Consider the following 16,544-nt stretch of genomic DNA (forward strand, 5'->3'; position numbering starts at 1 on the left):
GTCGCTTTGGATAAAAGCGTCTGCCAAATGCATAAAAATGTGACTCACACATGCTTTTTTTGCCAAACATTCGGTGCATCCCTACAAAAATATGCTGGCTAGAACGCATCTTTAAGCCTTAATATTCCCTACCATTTTAGAAACATTTTCCAACATTCTGTAGCTTTATAGTCTTCATACTTACATCTTTGCTATTTTCCACATCCGACTCGCTGCTGAAGTCCTCCGTGTTGAGGTTCTCAAAGTCTGACTCTCCCACAGCGATAGGTACCCGTACCGTTAGGTTGGGGTTGTGTATGAAGGACATGGGTTCCTCGTCGATCATGTACTTTCCGACGCTGCTGCCGATGCCACTTGTGGTACCGTTACCGTTTTTGGGGTAGTTGAGATCACATTTGATGTCCACGCCAGTGTGGTTACCTATAATGTTGAGTTTCTTGTCAAACATGTCGTCGAGAGGTTTGTCTTCGTCCTCCAGAGGTTTCTTCTTCAGGATGTGGGCCACCAGAAGCCTCATATGAACTTTGAACCAGGCGATGCCTTTCTTGATGCGAATCACTGAGATCTGCAGGTTGTTCATCTCGCCGTCGTCATCTGTGGCTGCCAGATTATCAGCACTGAAGGAGCTGAGCAGCAAGGCCAAGAACAAGTTCAGCACCTGATCAAGAGAAGAATCGTTTACTGCCGATATATCTGTAGACGATTATAGGCCCTGTCCCACTTCACATGGACTTCATATGGACATATGGCAGTTTGAAGAACTACATGGGGAGGACTAGTGAAATGAAACACAAAAAGAAGGAGGAGAAAGAAGAAGCAAGGAAGACCTGCAATATGATAAAACAAGAACTCACCACCAAGTTTCCAATGACCATAACCATCATGAAGACTGTGAGACACATTGTTTGCCCTGCCACCTCCATGCAGTCCCACATGGTCTCGATCCACTCTCCGCACAGCACACGGAACACGATGAGGAAAGAGTGAAAGAAGTCATTCATGTGCCAGCGAGGCAGCTCACACTTTTCTGCGATCTTACACACACAGTCTTTATAGCTCTTCCCAAACAGCTGCATGCCCACCACAGCGAAGATGAAGACGATGATGGCCAGCACCAGGGTCAGGTTTCCCAAAGCTCCCACTGAGTTACCAATGATCTTTATCAGCATGTTCAGAGTGGGCCATGATTTAGCCAACTTGAACACTCTCAACTGTATAAGGGAAAAGTTTGAGGAACAGAACAGTGAGATGTGATATTAAAATACTATACGCACAAATGCATGTATTGGACACATGCATATAGAGATGAAGAAATCTTCATTTATTCACTTATCACGCACCAATCTGAAGGATCTGAGCACAGACAGCCCCTCTACATCAGCCAGCCCCAGCTCCACCAAACTCAAGCTCACGATGAAGCCATCAAAGATATTCCAGCCCTCTTGGAAGTAGTAGTATGGATCCATGGCTACCAGCTTTGCAAACATCTCAGCTGTGAAGATACCTGTGAACACCTGAAGTAAACAATAAATAAATAAATAAAAAGCAGAACAAGTGATGACTTGTCACTTGACATAATGCAAACAGGGTTGAATGTGGTCATATGGTTTCATGTGCTCAAAAAATCTAACTGAAATTTTCTTTTCCTTCATTTTCTTTCCACACAGAAGACGATTTGATTTAAACTTTTAAGCCTTTCTTCTTTGAAACTATTGAATGTTATTTTTAAAAAGGCCTGTATTCCAGATTTGTCTTGACCGGTTCCTCAAAAATAGCTAAATTTATACCACAGAACACGATGTCCACCACACCTTCACAGTTTATTACTGTACTAATCTTTAGAGTTACCTAAAATATTAATGTAATGCTTCCTGCACAACAGCACGCACGCACATCTCTCAATTCTCTTGTATTGCGAGCCTGAGTACTGCGGGACCTCTGAATCGGATATGAGAAGGAAGGGATGGGGCGAGGGCGGAGGTCGAAGAAACTAGAGACTCAGGGGATGATGGAAATTTGTTTTAATGCAGGCTACATTTTCAATGTAGGCCCATCAGATGCTGTGCAGCAGACATCAGTAGAGTCATAACTGAAAATGGAAATGTGAGATCCAGTGTTGCTGTTCATTACAGCATGAGAAGTGTTGGCGTAAGAGAGGAAACAATTGAACATGAAACATACTATAAAAGAAGTCAGATAAAGTTATCTGAAATATAAATACCCTTACAACTTCGCCATATAAAGGTATGTATATGCAATCTTATAAATATGCAATGACCAGCATGTGCCATAAAAGTAAAATAAAATAAATTTCATTCAGTCTGCAATAGGAGAAAACTGAACCGATTTCTTTTTGTCCTGATTTTCTTTTTTTTTTCTTTTTTTTAAAGTAACCAATAGGTGTCAGTATAAAGGCTAATCTTTTTCAGTTGCAGCCTCTTCCAACCTTTATCATTCGAGAGCTACTTTTTAAAAATTAAAGTTGCCGAGAGCTTCATATGTTATATAATACTGTTAATGTTAATGTTAAAATGTGCTGGAAATGTTCAAAAAGTACTGATACACATACTGAAATAATATCACCATATTTTATTATCGAAAACCAACAAAAGTAGGAGCACTATGCACTTTTTGCATAAACATTAAAATAAAAACGTGAAAAATTATGGCCGGATTTTAAACTAACAAAAATACTATAACATCTTATCATGTTCAAATAAAGTTTTGACCAACAACATATTTTATTAAAGGATAAACCTTACATTTCAGCCTTTAAATCATATATAAAAGGACGAGTTTGAATGATAAATTATATTTTATGTGCTCCATAACAGTTCTACATAGGCTAATACGCTTACTAAAAATCTCAGCACTTTGGATAATATAAAATTGTAAATCCACAGTTTGACAGCAGGTGGCGCATATGACTTCTGTCATGTTTTCACACAAAATGAAACCAAATCGGCATCGTGTTGAGCCTGCCTGGGACACTTTCTATCTTTCCTTAACGCTGAGCAGTATTTACCGCAGGTTTTTCATAATCAAATATAGGTTTAATGATAGTTAAAACACTAAAGAAAATAATTAAAATTACCTGTCAAAACAAATTATTTATTTTAAATGGAGGGGTGGGACATCTGTCTATATCAGTCTGAATCAGTATGTCCTCCAATCAGGCCACGAGCTACTGGTAACTCGCGAGCGACATGTAGGAGACCCCTGCTCTATGTTATGTATGTACACAAGCAAACGTGAAAAACTCATTCTTACCAGGTTTCCCACAGAAAGCACATCTGCAAAGTGCGGTGTCATGGGGTAATGCTCCATGGCCATGAAGACTGTGTTGAGCACAATACATATTGTGATGGCCAGATCTACAAATGGATCCATCACTATCAAGTTCACTATTTCCTTTATTTTTATCCAGAGCGGGAAACACTCCCATATCAAGAACGTATTGGCAAACTTATACCAACAGGGTGGACATTTTCTCTGAGAATCCTCCAGTTCTGCGAGGACAAAGAGAATAAGTACATGTTTTGAGCACCAAAGTATGTAATATGAATGCATAACATTCAAACGGAATTTATGGTACATATTAATGAATGCTTTTGATTCTGGTTACTTTTTCCAGAGGAAGTACATCAATACTACAATAACTCCTATCTATATACTAAACAAAAATTGTATACAATACTTATATCGATATTTTATATGTATGTAGTTTGTATCATTTTAAACAATATTTATATAAAGTATTCATAGGAGCATTCTTTTTTGTACTTTATAAATTGTCATATGTAAACCACAGATTCATCTACACTGGTTATGCTGTATGTTTGTTATTGTGTGTAACCGGCAAGGACAATGCAATAATAATAAGACACATTGTTAAAATAAGGCACATTTGTTTTCTTTGGGAACATCAACTGCAGTAATATTTATGCACTGGAAAAAGGTTTTTATTTATAAAACCGGTTCACAAATTCAAAACCAATATACCCCATGATGCATAAGGGACAGAATGACAGATATTAAACCATACCTTCTACCAGCGTGTTGGTGACAACTGTCATCGCGCTGTTGGCTCGCTCTTTCCGGCTAAAGGAGGTATTGAGCTGGTCTACTGATACCATTAGAGAACCTGAGTGTTTTCTCTTCACCTCCACCTCTGTGGTCTGAAAATGCCAGGAAGTTAGAAATTAGATTTTTTTCAGGGAGAAAACATACTAATCCATGCCAACAGACTTGCACATGCTCACAAAAACAAAAGCACCTTGCACAAAATGTCACCTGCAACAGAAGCACTGAGACTATTTCACACCACAATGTTTGAGTAATATCAAAGTTTTAAAAAGCTACATGACATTCATCATTCTAAATGAGAGACTTTTGCTTACTTTACTTATAATTATTAGAGTAACTTTATTAATGTAGAGTTTATTTGTTCGTTAGCCTAGTCGACTAACTTAAAAAACTGCCTCTATAATATCAAACAAGAACAAAGCAAGATAACAATATACACACTGCACAAGGCCCAGTTTTCACTGCCAAGACCTTCAAATATAAAATGAATTGGCATTATGGACATTGGTCTGTTTTTTAAGTTTTAAGTCTTGGGTGTATATATTTGTCAATGGTTCTTTGTTTCATTGAAACCAGAGCAACGTTACATTTTCACAATACTGTTAGTTTACTTGATGGCAGGTGCATGTTTAGTTAAAGGTCTGGAACTGGATGCAGAAGAGCTGGGTGGAAACTGGGCTAGAAATCATGCTTCCCACACAGGAGGAGAAGGTGAAGAGAGTATAAGGATGTCAACCACCATGCTAACCAAAATGAGGCACAATGCTGTTACTGGAAAGGTTAGGATAGGTTTGTCTTGCATCACACTTTTTGGGGGGAGCAGAGTGGTCCTAATATTTTGGAGTGGAATTTTATATGTAAAAAAATATAGTTTTGATGTTGTGTGATTGGTGTGAAGGTATGGGTTAAGTGTGAGGAATAGACTACTGTATGTATGCTTATGAATGACCAAAAAATGTGCATATAAATTATGTAGAAGGCAGCAAGAGAAGGACAAGTTAGTTAAAAGATGGGCATTAATATTTAACAGCCAGTGTGTGCACAAAGGGACCCCTTGAAAGCTCTCCCAATTTCATGTTTTGTTTGTTTCTTTTTTTGTTTGTTTGGCCATGCCATTCAAAAAGGGAGACTGTTGGGAGGAAGTGGGGACCGGTGGGACTTGCTGATTAAGAAAAAATAAATAGAAGAGGAAAATAAACCATCAAGGGGTGGAAAAAGAATAGACAGACCAGAAATTCAGAACCAGGAAAGGAAGTCGAGATGGGATAATAAACAAAATCTAAACTGGAATCGTAATCGGCCACTCTTGTCATGCCTATACTCTGAACCTGCCCCCTGTGGACGTCCTTACACTGTCATCGGAAGCTGCCTTATCTATTTTCACCTCAGGCAGTAGGCGGCCAGTCCCAGGCCCGATCAGTGACACAACACCGTTGCAATCGACCGTGCTGTTTCTCTTGCAGCCAGGGTGGGGCGCCAGCGGGTTGATGCGTGAGGAACCTTGGCTGTAGCCGCTATAGCTGCTGCGTCTGTAGGGGACGAAAAGGGATCCGCGCCGGTCTTCGCTCTCCTCGACCGTGCTGTGCTCATCGTCTGCGAATTCGTTCTCTGAGCCCTTGAAGCTGAATATACTGCTGCGACGGGACATGAAGGGCGAGCCAGGGATACTCAACAAGGACTGCGAAAGGAAGAATGTTTCATGTTATAAATAAACTCAACACATCAACGAATGGCTCCTTTACTAGAACAACAATTGCTGATCAACGCCATTTAGTAAATAATTTAACATGTAATTATAGGTCACTTCTGATATTCTGGTGTATTTTTATTTCATAACTAAGAGAAGCTAACTGATTGTTGAAAACATATTTGATCCAAAATGAAATGTAAGTCGTTACAAAACAACAGAAAAATCGAAAAATGTTCATAGAAAGGGTTCATGGTGATAATACCACCTGGTATTTTTTATTTTTTGTCATTTCATTGTTTTTTACATTTCTAATTATTAAATGTTGTCAACTACCTATTTACTAGCGGTGACCCCGAATAGTCGAAGATTTGATGCTTCCATAGGATGAGCCTGATTCGACTACCAATCACACAGTCGAAGTCGAATCTTAGCAGAGGTGTTATGCAATGGGGATCATGCCATTATGATTATACATAGCAGACGGGCACGGACTGCGCCACCAATAATATTATTTATGATGTAAAGAAATGGGCCATTTTAGGGTTGGGTACCGAAAACACCGGCGCATATGAGCGCGAGGTCTGGCTATGACCCAGCACAGGATCGCGTCTCTTCGCGTCTTCTGTACTGGGGGTTCGGGAGACCGGTAAAGAGAAGCAGCAGGTTCCGCACGCACCCGCAGATGACTCGCAAATTAATGTGTACACCGTTTCCAAACATCTGTCACTTACTTAATGTTTGGGCACATAAAAATGAATTTACAGACGCGAATTAACACTTTGTCTGTAAATGCACGTAGTTCGTTACTTAGACTGAACTTTGCGATGCATGATAAAAAAAATCAAGTACAAAACCAAAATCACAGCATATAGCAAGCATGGAGCAGACTTCTGGAACTTGTCATTATCCTTATACCCTTTCCAAACATGTGTCACTGTCACTTACTGAATGTTTGGGCATATAAATATGAATTAACACTTTGTCTGTAAATGCACGTAGTTCGTTACTTAGACTGAACTTTGCGCTACATGATAAAAAAAATAATCAAGTATAAAACCAAAATCACAGCATATAGCCTGGCAAGCAAGGCACAGACTTCTGGAACTTGTCATGCACTGAAAGCAAGCGGGCGTGTCAGGAGGACGGAGAAAGAGTGTGCAGGAAAAAAGGTGAAACGGACTTTTTGACTGTTTAAATGGTAAGATGCTTTAATACATTCCTCCTTAACATGCGGTAAATAAGGTAACTTTATTGGTAGTTCATTGGTATTGAACGTGCTGTAGGCTTGTTCCCGTTTGTAAAAGATAATTCAAGTTTTAAAAATAGTTTTGAGGCGACCCCGGTCTAGTAGGCCTAAGTGGCACGTGATTTTGTTTCAGAAAATGTTTCAGAAAATGTCCATTAATTTTGCTATTTGTGGCTTGTGTTTTGAATAGGCCTATATGTTCATTTCAGACGTTTTGCCTAAACATGTATTTTTCACACTGTGCTTGAATCTGGTTATAAACATATTCTGTAAATTAAAATTTGAATGTTTTTTTGGCGCATCAATGTTGCGCTGCACTTTGCTAATCACCTGGTGTCGTCCTCACGTGCACGCACACGCGCACACACACACGCGTGCGATTCGACTATCAGTCGATTATAGGCAAGACGTGACAATTCTGATTCGACCCTTAGTCGAGGACACTATTTACTAATACATTTTTTAAATCAGCAGGTGCAACTTTAACATTGCACAATGAATTAAAATGAACAACTGTATTGGCATATGTTAACAAAGGTTAACAAAGATTAATAAAGGAATTTAAAAATAATGCTAATTGTTAGTTCATGTTAGCTAATGCATTTATTGTTAACAAATACAACATCATTGTAAAGAGTTACCAAATAAATAAATGCAAATATCTGTACACAGGTTTGGAATTACATAAAGGTAAAAGTAGAGGATTTTTATCTAGTTTTAACTATTAACTATTGCTGTGGAGAATAGTTGTTCCTGGCTAAAATGTATGTTATACTTTTTTCCAACTGAAATCCCCAGATGATCCGAGATGCAAGTTAAAACGACTAATATTGCTGTTCTAACTGTTTGCTCAAATTCACTGATAATGCAGAATGCTGGTTGCTAGCGCAGGCATTTTCTCTGTGGTGCTGAGAGACTTCTCAGTAATGCAGCGGTTGACCACTGCAGACTATGTACAGCTGAGTGAGGCCTAAATGCATTCTCAGCAGGGACTGTTTTCCTCAGATCACTCACTGAGGAGTACAGGGTTAATCTGGTAAACGGGTGACATTGCCTTGCTGCACTCACAAAGGCAAACATTTTAAAGCAGATTTTATAGCGTTATTCTCTGATAGTGGCTTTTAAACTACTGGTAACCAGGGGACAAAACACTGCCGGGGGGAATGTCTGGTCACATTGTAATAAATAATGAAATTGGCCTCCAATTAAAGGCAGTGTTGCTAATATGAGCAAAATTTACAGGGTGGGGTATAGGACCCATGAGTGTGAGTTCCAGTCTAAGCACTATATTACTGCTCTCATCAGATGAAAGATTTATAGTGGGTGGTTAAATAATTCACAGGGGCAGTGAAAGTTTTCCTGCCATACCCTATGTCTTTCTACAACAACATAGACATCTCAGCATTTATCTGAACACAGGTCTTGACTGCATTTTGGAATAACTAAATGCACTCTGTAAAGCACTGATGTCGCATCAGAAAAAGTTGACAAACGTCATGAATAGATCTCTATCACCAAATTCTCTGACAGCATCATACCATTCCGAGAAGGCCAATCCATAAATATACTGTATATGCACATTTAAAAATCCATTATTTGAGTATCGTGCAGTGAATCTCAGAATTTTTAACTTTAACGCTGCCATAGTGTCCACAACAATATTCCACACTACTTAAAATTTCTACACAACAAAATATTTTAGAGGCTGGCTAAACTAAAAAAAATCTATATTTGTTTTAAAGATAACTAAACATCTTTATAAGCTTTTTAGCTTATTTTCATGCTTGTTTTGGCCATTCTGCAAGATGTACACAGCACTGGTCCACAAGCACTTCTTGTTTCAGTATTTTTTTCACAAAAGTCTTAAAGATGATAGTTCAACATTTTGATTCAGTTCTAAATACTCACCAAATACGTTGGTTATATTTTGTGAAAATGAATACGGAAGTGCTTCTAGACCAGTGTTGTTTAAATCCTGCAAAACAGTCTAGTTCCTATAGCCAAGCAACACATTAACATGTAGTGAATTTTTCCCAAATATAGAGAACACTGCAGAAAAATAAACAGTAATATTCCAGCAGCTGGGATGCCGGAAAAAATGCGAAATTACATGTTTTGAATGTTACTTTACACGGAACTTGTAAATTTGCATTATTTCTGTTATTTAACATTTTAATGCATTTCGAAAATAAATGAAAAATCAGTGAAATAAAACATAAAATTCAGTTTTTACAGTGTAGTAGTTGTGTCGTGTTGAGATGTTGTCTGTATAAAGCATTCCAAATCGGTTACTTAAAAAAAATCCATGATGGTTAGACTTAAAAGTCAGCTGTCTATGAAGGCAGTAAGAAATAAGGGAGTCCGCTAAATTTCGTAACAGAACTAATGAATGAATGAGATGGAAAGAATAACAGCAATAGATAGATGGGCAACAGCACTTTCTCTTCCTCTGATCTTTTAGTGTAAGGCTGAAGCACTTTGTCTAATCACTATCGTGGTGATATGGCAATGACTCAGCGGAAAGTGGCTGTGACTGCACAGAGCAGAGCAGAGAACAGCAATTTTGTGGGCTGGGCTAAACTGGGCCATAACAGGAAGCATCAGAGGTTACAGCAGCTAGCTATTGTAACATAACAGAGACTGCAGCAGAGGTACACCTTTTCAGAGCGTCGGCAGATTTAGAGATATTGTAAAGGTTACCAAATAAACACCTATCCACTGCCTCCCTTTATCCACCTTATTTTTGGCGTAAATGTGGGCACCGCCATCTTTGTGTTGTTTGTGTTTAGACTTCCGGTGAGCCACTATAGCTAATGGCAGCCGTATTGCGAGTGAGACTAGTGTGCTATTTTGACTGGCTAGTTAATATTTATTATGGAATCCAAAGGTACAATCTTAATGTGTGCAGTTAGAGGTTGCCATAATTGTCGGTACAAACTCAAAAAATGTCTACAAAACATGGGATGTCTACTGGATGCCCTTTCTCCTGCATAATTTACCTACTTTCCTGCAATAACTAATAAATAATCAACTTTATTAATAATGTTTATGAGTAAACATTCAAATTCAGGCACATACGGAAAGAGTGACACTAAATTAGCAGCAGTTGAAATTTAGCTGTCAGCATTTTTAAATGTATTTAGCAGTTTAAAACGCATTAGGCTAAAGCAAACGCTTTTTTATCCAAAGCACATTTAACATTTTGTCAACACACTAAATGGTAATAATAGCCTAGTTTACCAGGCCATGTTACTAGGAGGATTAGTTGACGTATAGCATAGTGATAAAGTTGACGTAAGCAAGGGAGAGAATGAACAACATTTATAATAGACATAAGAACAGACAGTTATTGGTTTGTTTTTGTTGTTTTTAGAAAGTAGTGATGTGCTGCAGCTCGGTGGAGACCCGCGATACAATAGCAACCAGCCATCTCCATTCTTCTGTTATTAGTTTTTAAGGATCCAAGAATGTTTGCAACACTTTGACTGGGGTTCACATCTGCTTTTATGTACAAATGTACTCATGTACAAATTCCGACCGACTTTCCTGCTCTGCATGTAACGTTACTGGTACATCTCTGTGCTTTTATGGTTGTGCATCAAAGACCCGTCAACTCCGAGAGAAAATACGAAGTACTTGAATTATCTTCATATAATATATCAGGCCACTTCATCCTCCCACTGTGTAATATATCGCGGGTGTGAAAAATATTTACCAGAACTGTTTTAATAGTGTTTCGTCCTGCGGCGACACACTTCCATTGTTTTCCACCGGCCGGCTAATAATACGGAAGTGTCAACACAAAAAGGAAGTAAGTCACATCGTTTACTTCCGCGTTCAAAAATAAGGTGGATATGCTCAGATATTTGCCATATTTTTCATATTTCATGTTAAACTGAATGGTCAATGTCATATGATATGCTATTAGCTGAGAGTCTCCAAAGGAACACATGATGGATTATAACTAGTTATTACACGGCTCATTTGAATGCTTGATTCTGACTGGCCAGTCGCGACATTCCAAGGGTTGTTATTTTCAAATCATTTTGAGAGGGGCAGTTTAATATTACACAAAATTAATTATAAGTATGTCTTTTAATAACATATATGACATTATATTTACAAATGATTAAACCAATTTGCCTGTTGGTGACGTTTGAATGTCGTTTCTTACTTTAAAACCGAAACTAAACAATGAAAGGGGGGAAATGCAACACTCAATAAGGTCGCCCTAACAAAGTACCGCCTTCCAGTGAAAAAAGCCAATTGTCTATTGTCAATAGATAAAGACAATTCTCTGGGCCGGGGCTCTATACGACGTCTTGTAAGGCACTTGCCAACTCGTGTGCATGCATAGCTGACCTCAAAGTAAGGTGTTTTTAGCACAATTCTTGTTTAGGAAACAGAACATATGGTTTTGTAAGGCTGAGTTATGCAGATACATAGGTTGACATGCAGGAATTTTTTAATATATTATATAGATTAAAATTTAGAACACCTTAAAGGTCCAGTGTATGAAATTTAGCGGTATCTAGTGGTGAGGTCACAAATTGCAACCAACGGCTGCACCGCTCGCCACTCCCTTTCGAAGCACTACAGTGGCTGACACAGGACACTGCGAAACGCATTCTGTAGAGCAGTTTGTACTGTAGAAACAACATGGTGAATTCCATTTAAGGGGAAGGGGTGTATGTAGATAGAAATAGCTAATTCTAAGGTAATAAAAAAAAATGGTTCATTTTGTGAGGTCTTTGAAGACATAGTTATGTATATAATATTGCATTTCTGTCAATAGATCCTCCTAAAAATGACACATTGAACATTTAACTATTGCTTTCAGCATTACAGACTTTCAATCAATATAACAAAAATATGTTTTATTTACTTTTTTAAAGACAGCAAGGAACAACACCTCTTATATCAAATCAACCAATGCTATGTATTAACTATTAACTCTCTCACCTGGTTAATAATAGAGGCCTTCCGCCCAAGCCTGTTGTCTCGGAATCGAAAGCGGCTCCTCTTGCTGCCGTCATCGGATTCTGACTTCACTACCTTCTCGGTGTCACCTTTTTCTTCCTGTTCTTTCCGCCACTTTTTCTTTCTGTTCCTTCGCTCCTTGGCACTTTTGGAGCTCAGCTTAGACACCTCAGAAGAACTGCGGGACAGATGCTCTCCCCCGTCATCCTCTACTGCATCCTCAGATACTGTACCTGCTGAGGTCGCCATAGCATTTGCCTAGCAAGAATGGAGAGGAGAGAGACAACATAAGAAACCAGTGAAAATACATCACCTGGATGAAAGTATATGGACCTCCAATATAAATGTGCCCATTGCCACTAATAAGTCAGAGTGCATGGTTGTATACTTGATTTTATGCATACTTGATTATTTTGTTTCTTTGGATAGAGATATATGAATATGTGCGTTTACTGTGCATTGGTGTGCATACTTGTGCATCCTCTTGCTGTTTTTTTAGTTGCTCCAGCATGGCTTTAAACTCCGCCTCCTTCTGTTCAGCCTCCTCCATGGTGGCCTGGTTCTGCTCCTCATAAGCCATGGCCACCACAGCCAGGATCAGATTCACAAGGTAGAATGAACCCACGAAGATCACCAGCACAAAAAAGATCATGTACGTTTTCCCTGCAGCTCGTAGAGTCTAAGAAAGCAAGACAAGTTTAAGATCCCAAACTATTTTGGTTTATGTCATTCTAGTCATGTAATTTGATTGAACCAAGAGTTAGGACATTTTAACATAAAATTGAATAAAAAATGTGAAATAACACCTTTAATCAATGGATAATATAAGGACACGATCGCTGATTAAGGCAACAATACAGCATTCTGCTCTTGTCTGCTCTGTCTATACTTACAAAAAGATTGCATTACATTGTACAACAACTGATTCTTTGCAAAAAGCAAAAATGAACTGAAATGACTAAAAATTAAAAAAAGAGTACGCACCAGTTGGTACAAATTTTCCCAGAAGTCTTGTGTCATGAGTCGGAAGAGGGCAAGAAAAGCCCAGCCAAAGGAGTCAAAGCTAGTGTAGCCATAGTTTGGGTTGCGTCCAGCTTTCATGCACATGTAGCCCTCCGGACAGCGCCTATGTGCACACGCAACACATTTGAAAATGGGTTTTGTATTTTCTATCAAGTCATCAAATGTGGCATTATTTTTTAGGGGTTAGCATGTATTTGAAAACACAAATTCATTTTTCCTGATTGTTATAGTTTTAGTTCTCCAAGTGGGCTGGAACTCATTGTATGTGAAACTCGCAATTATGTGCGATGAAAATCTTTATTATGGTTTCATAATGGAAAAAAGTTGTGTGTGTGCTCTTCACCCTGAGTCTGAGCTGTTTCCACATAGCAGAGCATCCAACATGCCAGGCAGGAAGTAGAAGTTTGCTGAAACAAGAAAAGAGACTTGTGTAACACCAATGCATGTCTGACATCATTTAGAGTGTTTTTTTCTGTCCTGATATAATCTCAGTCTACAGAACTGAGTGCTCAATTGAAATGCAGGTGGTGACTGAATAATCTCAGATTTTTGCACTGTGTATAGACGTATAGATGTTACAACCAGGGCTGCATCACCACATGGGTTTACGTGGACTTAATCCCAGGGCTCCAGGCTGGAGGGCGGCCCCCGGTGATGCCTGGGAAACATGTCTTTATCAGGGTGGCTAAATTACTTGCCTTGTTGGTGGAGGCAATTTACACTAACTCCACCTACCAGTCTCTGATTAGAATACACAAGACATAATGATGGTATAACTATCTGCTCCAAAGCCGAAATAAATAAAGTGCATGGTGTGACTTTTGACCCGAGTCCGAACTCACTCTTTTACCAACACATACTGTATCAGATTGTAAAGGCATTTATTTTCAATAAAATGAAGAAAATACAGTATTTTCATTTAGTATAAAAAGCATGTCAATAGCAATTGCGGCATTCTGAAAAGTTGTTTTGCTTATTTTTTCACTGTGGCATATAGACACCTGGATAAAGAGCGTGTTGTGACAGCATTGGCCCTTTTGTAATTGTGCTCAGTGCATCTACATTTAAAACATGAACTTTAGCGTGCAAAAGATGCAACATGAGACCCCGCTGAGGTTGAGCTGAGGCTGGTCTCAGAGAAAATATTCGATTTATATATGGATATGCCCTTTCTTCTTCCGCCTTCATCTGAATTTCCTGTCTGCCCTGCACTGTCCTAAAACAACCACGGAGGTCGTTCCCCTGTCCATGGCGCTCCCGGTGCTGGGAGTCGCTACTTGGTGTGTATGGCCCTGAACTCCACCGTGCTTCCTCATCCCCCCATTCACTCTTAAAAATAAAGGTGCTTTACGATGCCATAGAAGAACCTTTTTTGTCTAAATGATTCCATAAAGAACCTTTAACATCCAAATAACTTTTTTTGTTTCACAAAAGGTTCTTTGTGGTGTGGTGAAAATAGGTTCTTCAGATTATAAAAAGGGTAAGAAAGAGATGGTTCTTTAAAGAACCTTTGACTGAATGGTTCTTTGTTAAACCGATAATGGTTCTTCTATTGCATCACTGTGAAGAACCTTTTAAGCACCTTTATTTGTAAGAGTGTTTGTCAGTCGTAGCCACATTAGCCTTGGGACTACACTCCCCTGGTTTCGCCTTGTCCCTCCATCCTGGCTGCATTGGGCCCCTCCCTCCTTCCAGCTCCACCTTGGTCCTCTGTCGCTCCATCACAGCCTTTTGGATCACCATCACCACCATGGCAACCTGAGCCATCTGCTCTGCCTTGGCCCTCGGGATTCGCTGCATCACCCTGGCTCTGCGGCTCTACGTCACCGCCCTGGGTTCCTCTTCCACCCACTCCACCTCTATCAGTTGGCCCCCTGGTGTTGTCTCGTCCCCTCCTGAATCCCTCCCCTTCCTCCTCAGTTGGATCCCTTCAGCACGAGGTCATGCCTTGCCTGGCATCACCTTTCACTCCCTCATTAGCCTTGTTTTACATACTCCCTGTTTGTCTAAGTTCATTGCTGGTAAATGTTTATGTTACCCCTGTGTGTGGATGCTTCTTCATATTGGATTTATTAATAAATGTTTATGTGAATTTTCTTCCTCGCTGTGCGTTAGTATTTGCTCAATGCCTCGTGACAATTACAACACTAATTTTAGGTTTTAAAACAAATGATAAGTAAACTGTTTGTGTTGCTTAAAATGTATTGCTTTAATTAATGTTTCGCAAGATATAACCTTTCAATTCTAAGCAGAAAGTGATTTTTTAGAATTTTCTAAAGGTTCTAGAAGGTTCTATCTGCATTTGACCTGTTCCAAAAGTCCCCATTTACAAATTTGAGAGGATTTTGATACTGTACATTTAGAATACATTTAGGGTTTCTGTCTTTTTCATGTATGAAATAGGCTTGTTCCCCATATGATTTTTGATATAGAATGCAAAAACTTTGAATCTCGAAACTGTTCAGAATGCGGATAGAACCTTATAATTCCAAGGTGGCCATTTGTAGTAGGGATGCACCAATACCAGTATCGGTATTTGGCCCGATACTAAGCTCATGTACTAGTACTCGTACTGCAATGATACCAAAGACCGATACCTCATGTGACAGAACTGACTTTTTTCATATTGTGTTTAAGGGGTTGTTTGTAATTATGAAGCTAATCTATTTTTATTAGTCTCATTGTGTTGTGAAAAGGTACAGGCATCAGTACAGGCGTCGGTATCAGCGAGTACCAGAAAAAAAACATTGGTACTCTTATTCGGTCTTTAAAAAATTGTATCGGTGTATCCCTAATTTGTTGGATCACTAATTTATAATCTGTCAGCATACTAAACTTGTGCACAAATGTAAATGTGTTAAAATAGTCTTAAAATGATACATGTCTGCAGATTTGGTTGTGATCATCGTTTAAAAAGAGACAAAGCCTATAGAGAAGCTTTGTTTTTGATTAGTACTCTGAAGTAGATAGTAGATATTTTATTTATATAGTGTTACACATAAAAGCTAAATGAAAGGGCTTGTGTTATTACATTCTCATTATGCCTTTAGAGTGTATTAATGACACTTTTCCCTAATGTTCACAACACAAATAAAACACGAAAAGCATTCGCCTTTCATTCGTTCTTGTTGGGAACAGACTTGAAATGATCCATGTCTCAAGTGATCGACAGATAAATGAGTTAGTTTTATTTTAGACATCTCAAATATCACATCGTTTGTGCTCAGTCTCATTAAAATCCGTCATAGAAAACACCACATCCCAGTAATGTGCTTGCGTGGTGTGTGTACTTGCCAATGACGAGCGCTAAAATCAGTAGATTGTTACATGTCAGTTTAACACACTTATGGAAGAAGTATCACGATTCTTTTAACAAAACTAGGAATTTTTATTTGGCTTAGACATTTTTTCTTTTATGAATGTCAAATAATAAAAATGCCAAACGGACATTAAGACTTGTGAAATTAAAAACTGAAACATGAAGTATTTCTTGACCAGTGTTGTTTACATCTTGCAAAA

The 16,544-nt window shown here is 38.8% G+C and overlaps 1 protein-coding gene across 6 annotated transcripts in view; it reads right to left on the reverse strand.

Moving 5' to 3' along the window:
* scn8ab (sodium channel, voltage gated, type VIII, alpha subunit b) overlaps positions 1-16,544 on the reverse strand; it is a 56,787-nt gene that overhangs the window by 20,164 nt on the left and 20,079 nt on the right. For 4 of the 6 annotated variants that reach the window (XM_057337049.1, XM_057337054.1, XM_057337052.1 and 1 more), the window contains exons 8-17: positions 13,369-13,432; positions 12,987-13,128; positions 12,475-12,681; positions 11,985-12,260; positions 5,438-5,764; positions 4,046-4,178; positions 3,271-3,509; positions 1,341-1,514; positions 855-1,211; positions 185-658 (exon numbers count right to left, since the gene is read on the reverse strand). In XM_057337049.1, the coding sequence (XP_057193032.1) occupies positions 185-658; positions 855-1,211; positions 1,341-1,514; positions 3,271-3,509; positions 4,046-4,178; positions 5,438-5,764; positions 11,985-12,260; positions 12,475-12,681; positions 12,987-13,128; positions 13,369-13,432 (2,393 nt within the window). The remainder of the gene's footprint in view (positions 1-184; positions 659-854; positions 1,212-1,340; positions 1,515-3,270; positions 3,510-4,045; positions 4,179-5,437; positions 5,765-11,984; positions 12,261-12,474; positions 12,682-12,986; positions 13,129-13,368; positions 13,433-16,544) is intronic. The other 2 variants (XM_057337051.1, XM_057337050.1) reach the window with 1 other exon arrangement.

Source organism: Triplophysa rosa, linkage group LG7 (genome assembly GCF_024868665.1).
Source record: "Triplophysa rosa linkage group LG7, Trosa_1v2, whole genome shotgun sequence".
Taxonomy (NCBI): Eukaryota; Metazoa; Chordata; class Actinopteri; order Cypriniformes; family Nemacheilidae; genus Triplophysa; species Triplophysa rosa.